Here is a 6569-nt window from a genome sequence, read left to right as displayed (position 1 = left end):
TGTCACTCGTTACTCATCCGTAAACTCGATCTAATCGGCTTTCAGCCTACTCTTCTTCAATGGATCTCTTCTAACCTCTCTGAGAGAATACAAAGAGTTATTTTTAAAAATTGTTCTGCCAGCAAAGCATATTTTTTCATTGTAGTACTGAATGATCAAAAGGGTATGCATTCAACCAAAATTAACATTCTGGCTGATTGCGAATGCTTCTGTATACAGCTTCTATACTGAATGGAACTCTACCATTCAAAAACGCACAACGTTTCGTTTTGTTTCAAAATAATTTAAGCCACTCAGGAATGAGGTTTTTTTTAAATAACCAAACAATCAAAATTTTGAAAAGAATGCCGAATGAATGCAGATCCTACTGATTCAATAATTTTCAGCTCTGGTATTGCGCTGATAGTACTAGTCAAATTTTCTGCAGGGTTATAGAGTGTGATCTTTGTACGACGAGAACACAGGTTTTTGACTTGGGTTCGGAAGGAAACACTTGCATAGCGTTGCAAATTCGCAGGGTGCACTTGATGATTGTTTTTTATTCGTTATTCGAAAAAAAATTTGTTTGATGGTGCGTTTCCGAACATTTTTGCAATTTGCATGTTTTAAATATTTAATTCTTCAAATTAATTTGTATTTTGAGTACGCAATTTTATAGCCATTAGTTTTACAGCGTTATCTACGTTCTTTGTTATGTATTAAAATATTAAGTATTTTTTATTTCTAATTTACATACATAAACAAATGTAAAAATAATTGATAATTAATTTATGTTGTTTTATTTTAGAGTCAAATTTATGAAGATGACGATGTTTTTTACCGAAACATGTTTTTTTTATTAATTTTCAAACGAACTGTGAAATCTGCAATCTGGCAGCGTTGCGCTATTACGCAACACAACAAATTTCAGCCGGCAGCAGAAGGTAGATAGCGACTGATTACACGCAGCATCGCGAATTGATAACAAGTACCGCTACTGATAAAATAAAGGCATATAAATAAAACGTAAGTGCAAGTAATGCAGGGAGTTGTAAATAACAACAAATCGTGCACATGCAATAATGCTTTGCAATTCACAGTGTCTGGGGCATAGCGCAAGTGCGAATATGAAAAGTAAAGTAAATTTGCAAACAAGTACTAATACACAAAAAAAAGGCATACAAAGTTTGCACCACTTAGTTTTAATCAATTCAATTGCATTATCACCATATTAACTGTGACGTATCTCATCATTTCCAGACGACTTAGCGCAGCTCATCACCTATTAACTACCAAAATGGCGAAATTGGACGAGAAAATAGGTTTCATTGGCGGTGGCAATATGGCCTTTGCTATCGGTTCCGGCCTTATAAACAGGNATAATCGAGGCATTGGCTGATGGTGGTGTTAAGCAGGGGGTGCCAAGACAAATGGCGCTGCAATTTGCGGCACAAATGCTGCTGGGATCTGCTAAAATGGTAATGCTGACTGGTAAACATCCAGCGGTGTTACGAGATGAGGTACCTTGTTCACTTTATAATGAAATGGCACATTTTAATTTTGCTTTGCACATATTTTTCAAAAATAGGTTTGTTCCCCTGGCGGTGCAACTATTGTAGGTGTGCATGAACTGGAAAAAGGCAACTTGCGGTAACAGAATACTTCCCCTTGTTCAATCTTATAAAGTTTCATTTAATTTTTTCTCTAGTGCAACGCTAATCAATGCAGTAGAAAAATCCAGTCAACGTGCAGCTGAGCTTGGCAAGAAATAAACGTGCGGCTACACTCATTCCCATCCAGTAAAATAAAGCATTTGTGACAATTTCACCATGGAAAAAACTCTCGAACATTCATACCTTTATTCGGTAAAGGCAATTTTTCATAATTTACGTCTAATCATACTTATTAGCTAAATAATTAAATAAAAAGATTCGTGTTCGCATTTGCAAAGCTGATTATATGCGATCCTTTTTGCTTACGTACTCCACACATTTTGAGGGATCAGTTGGAAAATATTCTTGGCATTTGGTCATCAGCCGCTTCAGCCCCTGGATGTATTTCCGTTGAGTTTCATCGTTCATCACGTGCGCAACATTCTTTGAGAAAATCTTTTCTCGACCTGTACGTGCGTGTATACCCACCATTGTCACACCAATCGGCCATGGCGCATTTCCTATAGCCATCTCCAGATAAGCATCACTGGCAGTGATATAGTCGCGATTGAGCAGACGTTTACAAATATCACGTAAACTATCCAATATATCCTCTGGCAAAGTGTGATGCTTTAGTTTACGGAATAAAGGTTTGACATACTCGCGAGTCTGGGTGAAAATGACGCGAGCCATTTTTGTTTTGGTGGACATTTTCTCTTGTTTGGAATAAGTGGCGATTTGGTCATTCCACATTTTAAGCAAAAAAGTTAACAAAGTTATAATAACATCCATGTCATATTCTTTGTTACCACGGCCCATTTTGACAGCACTCGCTTTAATGCTATCCCACGTTATTGTTTCATCCAGTTCGGCCAAATCCGATTTTTGTTCCTCTTTGGCTGTTGGTGCATTGGCAAACATTTCCTGTAAGTATGCTTGATCTACTTGCTCCATGGCTTCTTGGAAATCATTGCGGAATCCACGGTTCGACTCAGGCTGTGAGATTTCGCACTGCCGCAAACGATGGAAAGCATCCGCTTCGGACTCGCCAAAAATGAGAATTGGCTCGCCACGTTCGCGCAAGCGTCGTATAACTTCGGAGCGAGGAAGAACATTTTGCCCTTCCGAGTCATAGCTGTAGTGCCCTTCTGGTGCTTGGTCTTCCTCACGGCTTTCTTGTTTCTTATAGCCAACCTTTTGTAGGATCTCTTCAGTATTCTTAGCAATGAGTTCGCCCCGTCTAAAATATTTTTTCTTGTCATCGACAAGTTGCTTTTCCTCAAGCAATTTGCGTTTCCTTGCAATTTCAGCTTTAATTATATCCATCTTGTAAATACTTTCTTTACTTTTTTCCTGTAAGATTTTATTTATTTACGTACATTCTTTATCAAAATTTTATTTATGATTTTCCTTTTAAGTGACATTCCGATCAGCTGTTTTCACAGTGTTGACACACGACTCAAACAATTATTTAGCCGTCGGAATGAGGCAACCCTGTAATAAATTTGGAAATGTCAAAATCTGTATAATTATGCGAATTTACGGATTACGGTGTGCCAGAAAGTTAATTAAACGCGATTAGACAAAAGAAAACAAACAAAAATCTCAAAAATATATCAAAAATGCCAAAGAAAATGGGAACTAATTCGAAGGCAGTGGAGGCCCGCGAACGCAAGCAGGCTGTGAAACAAGCCAATAATGAACGGGCAGTGAAGGAGGCTGAGGATCGACTCTGGCAGGACAATGATCGAAGTCTAGCTAAGAAGCAACAGCGTCGTGAGGAGGAGGAAAAGAAGCGTGCTGAAGCTTTGCGACGAAAGGCGGAAGCAAAGGTAGGTGTCAGTCCATAGTTTACGTTGACTATGAACAAATATATAAAGGCACATTTTTATAACAGGCGTTACTTGATCAAGAAATGTCTTCAATTAAGACACAAGGTAAACAGCCGCTGGCAAAGATTCATCGTCAACAAATCTTGGAAGAGATGGAAAAGAAACAACGTGTTATCGAAGCCATAAACGCAGCTAAGCCACAGGCGGGAGCACGCATAGTATTACCAGAGCCAGTCATCGAAGAAAACTTGAATCGATCTATGGCGGACGTAGAGATAGCGACAAATGTCGATCAAGCTTTGGCAGCTTTAAGGTAATATTCACATATACATTCATGTAATTGGTCTTGTATAGCTGATTGTCTGTGGTGTTTTCATGCATGGCAGTGTAAAAGACGACGAGGAAGACAAGCATCCTGAGAAGCGAATGCGTGCAGCTTATCGAGCATTTGAAGCAGCTAATCTCCCGCGTATTAAAGCGGAGAACCCATCGCTAAGGATGACACAATGGAAGCAATTACTAATGAAAGAATGGAATAAATCACCAGAAAATCCATTCAACCAAGCACGCTGATATGTTTCCATTCGCCATTGGTATTGTGATCAACCGACTGATTTACTGGATCTGAGTTTGGAACATAATCGTTTGCTCGCGGCTATCCCAAGTGCTGTTCTTATAATTTTAATTGCTTGCACATATTCTGTATAGTGTGCATACATATTCGTATATACAGTTTATTATAAATCTTTTATTATTTAGTAGAAATATTTAATGATACGCATATTATGGTTTAAACAAAGATAAAAGGTATGCATTTTGGTTATTCGAAAAAATCTTAATACCAAACTTGCTCTAGTCTCAGAAATTTTTATTTGATTTTTAACGATAAATTACTAGTAATAGTTTCCTCAATAGTTTGGGCCGTGTTATAGATTTAGGTACGATCAAGAATTGTCACTCAATCGACAGTTACAAAAAGTTAACTAATTTCAAGTAATCCCTACTTATTTTCTTAATGTTAAACAGTAACTTTGTTTAAGTACAATGTTTAAATTAATAAACAATCTTAATGAAGGTAGAATTGAAGCATACGGTAAAAATCCAGTTTTCTTTCAGATAAAAGTAAAGGTAACTAAAAACCAAAACAGTGGATTGTTTATAAAGATTCCACAAAACAATAATTCGTAAGAACAGGGCTCGAATCGTGACAGCCGTTCACGGATCGAAAACGATACGAAAGAAAATTACGTGATACGTCAGGCAGTATATTTTTGGTGCGGTTTAGTTATTTGTAAAACGATTTTGGGTTGTGCCCAAACGCGTGACACGAAACAAAAAACTTTTACACACACTTGTAGACAACAGTCTACGCTAATTTCGGTTTGAAATATAGTACTTTTTGCAAATTTCCGAACAGATCTGTCAAACAAAAAACTTTTCATAACGCGCGGTCCATCCTCTTTCGTTTTGGGGGTTTGAGGGGCCGTAACCGGAATAACCCAGATTCATATCGGGCCAAGGACTGTCACTTCAGCTGTTCCAACAACAACATCTTAAGGCACAACATCATGTTTAGCAAGTTCTGCTGTTCTAGTTGGGAAGCTACCGCAGAGGCCCTTGCTTGAAGCCAAACCTCCTCCCAAGTACGTGTAAAGTCATCTCATAAGTCTCAAAGACTACAAAACGGGTTGTTCATTATCGAAATGCATTTAAGGAGGACAACAGACTATACCCTGCAGGGAAACTGCGAACTAGCGAATCAAATTTCTAGTTCCGTACTAGATCTTTATCGCCAAAAACGAATCAGTCCGATAGTAACTAGATCGCCACCAGTTCAAAAGCAGCGAAATGTGGTTCTTTAAAAAAAGTTATTTTTAGAAATGTGTATATGTATATTTAAAATGACGAAAAAAGAAAGAAAAAGGAATGCAGGATGAAGTAGATCTTATCTGCCGAATTTAAAACTAGTTCGGAACCATCTTATTTACTTTACTTTACTTTTTCGTTCAAATGCATTTTCATTCTGCACTTCGCAGGTGATTTTTCATAGTTTGGTAATACAAAACAAAAGTTTATCTTAACATATTAACATTTTGGGACCGTTTGGAATCTAACCAATAACAGCGAGCACCTCTGCAGACTCAGCTACAGCCAAAGGTATGTAAACGGACATTTCTTACAATCATTCGAACAAATTTAATTTCAAATTGAAAACACATTTCTTTGAATATAATTTAAAATCGCACGCACGGAAGAACCGAAAATACTGGAAAATCATTATACTTCTTTCTTTCGTCTGTAGATTTTAGAACTGGCTCGGAATTATAGAATTTAGGACTATTTCGGAGCTATCGAAAAGGTATGCAGTGGGTGGCAACTGACACTTCCTAGGACATCGCCATGTTGAATTCGCCAGTTGTTTGCGCGAAAGTTATTTAGCGCACCAGTTCAGAACTAAAGATTTTCCCCACAGGATATGGGAGCCAATTTTGACTCCACTTGTAGCCTGCAAGTGGAATTCTCATCCAGAAAGAATGGAGAAGAGACGGAGGAGGCCGATAAAGGTGCTATTTCTCTATTTACCGACGCATCCAAGACAAATTGAGGTGTAGAATTAGAAATATGCTCCAAAGAGCTCGGTTTTGGTCTGTCTCTACATTTGGGAAATAATACAAGCATCTAACAAGCAGAAGTTCAAGCCATCCTAGAATCCTGCAAAGTCTTAGGTAATAGATTCGGGTACAAATATTGCCATTAGCAATTGCATCACCGATTACCAAATATTAAATGACCCACAGTGTCTCAGCTAATGATTTTCTGTTTTGTCTGGGTTCCCTGATCTTTTTTTGTCTGGGTTCCCTAACTTCAAAGGCAAAAAGAGGGCTGATGAATTGGCGGAGCAAGAGCTTGTTTGGATGAATCCGAAGCGGTCAACCTGGGTTTCCATTTTGGGATAATCCTAAGAGAAATAGGTATTCTGAATTTTAGCCATAATCATAGGGTAATGGCCTCTAGACAAACCAGCGACAAGAACAAGGCTTCCCTACAATAGAAATGGGTGCAGCTTTCAGCTAGAAGATAGCGAAGACAGTGTCCTACATTTATT

At 38.0% G+C, this 6569-nt stretch overlaps 3 protein-coding genes across 3 annotated transcripts; 2 read left to right on the top strand and 1 right to left on the bottom strand.

Moving 5' to 3' along the window:
* The first annotated feature begins 1364 nt into the window (after positions 1–1364).
* Positions 1365–1937, top strand: LOC108379933 (pyrroline-5-carboxylate reductase-like). The gene is made up of 3 exons (XM_017636301.1): positions 1365–1499; positions 1568–1629; positions 1688–1937. The coding sequence occupies exons 1-3, from the start codon at positions 1410–1412 to the stop codon at positions 1749–1751; spliced, it is 216 nt and encodes a 71-aa protein (XP_017491790.1). The 5' UTR covers positions 1365–1409; the 3' UTR covers positions 1752–1937.
* Positions 1876–3043, bottom strand: LOC108379932 (pre-mRNA-splicing factor 18-like). Its single transcript, XM_017636299.1, has one exon. It carries the CDS (start codon positions 2955–2957, stop codon positions 1935–1937), a length of 1023 nt encoding a protein of 340 aa, XP_017491788.1. The 5' UTR covers positions 2958–3043; the 3' UTR covers positions 1876–1934.
* A 97-nt stretch (positions 3044–3140) lies between these two features.
* LOC108379934 (coiled-coil domain-containing protein 124-like) lies at positions 3141–4556 on the top strand. Its single transcript, XM_017636302.1, has 3 exons — positions 3141–3463; positions 3529–3776; positions 3850–4556. The coding sequence occupies exons 1-3, from the start codon at positions 3254–3256 to the stop codon at positions 4034–4036; spliced, it is 645 nt and encodes a 214-aa protein (XP_017491791.1). The 5' UTR covers positions 3141–3253; the 3' UTR covers positions 4037–4556.
* Positions 4557–6569: the final 2013 nt, after the last annotated feature.

Source organism: Rhagoletis zephyria, unplaced genomic scaffold (assembly GCF_001687245.7).
Source record: "Rhagoletis zephyria isolate East Lansing unplaced genomic scaffold, Rhagoletis_zephyria_1.1 Rzeph_scaffold_17734, whole genome shotgun sequence".
Lineage (NCBI taxonomy): Eukaryota > Metazoa > Arthropoda > Insecta > Diptera > Tephritidae > Rhagoletis > Rhagoletis zephyria.
Note: the sequence above shows the minus strand (reverse complement) of the source record. Positions and strands in the feature narration are given on the sequence as shown.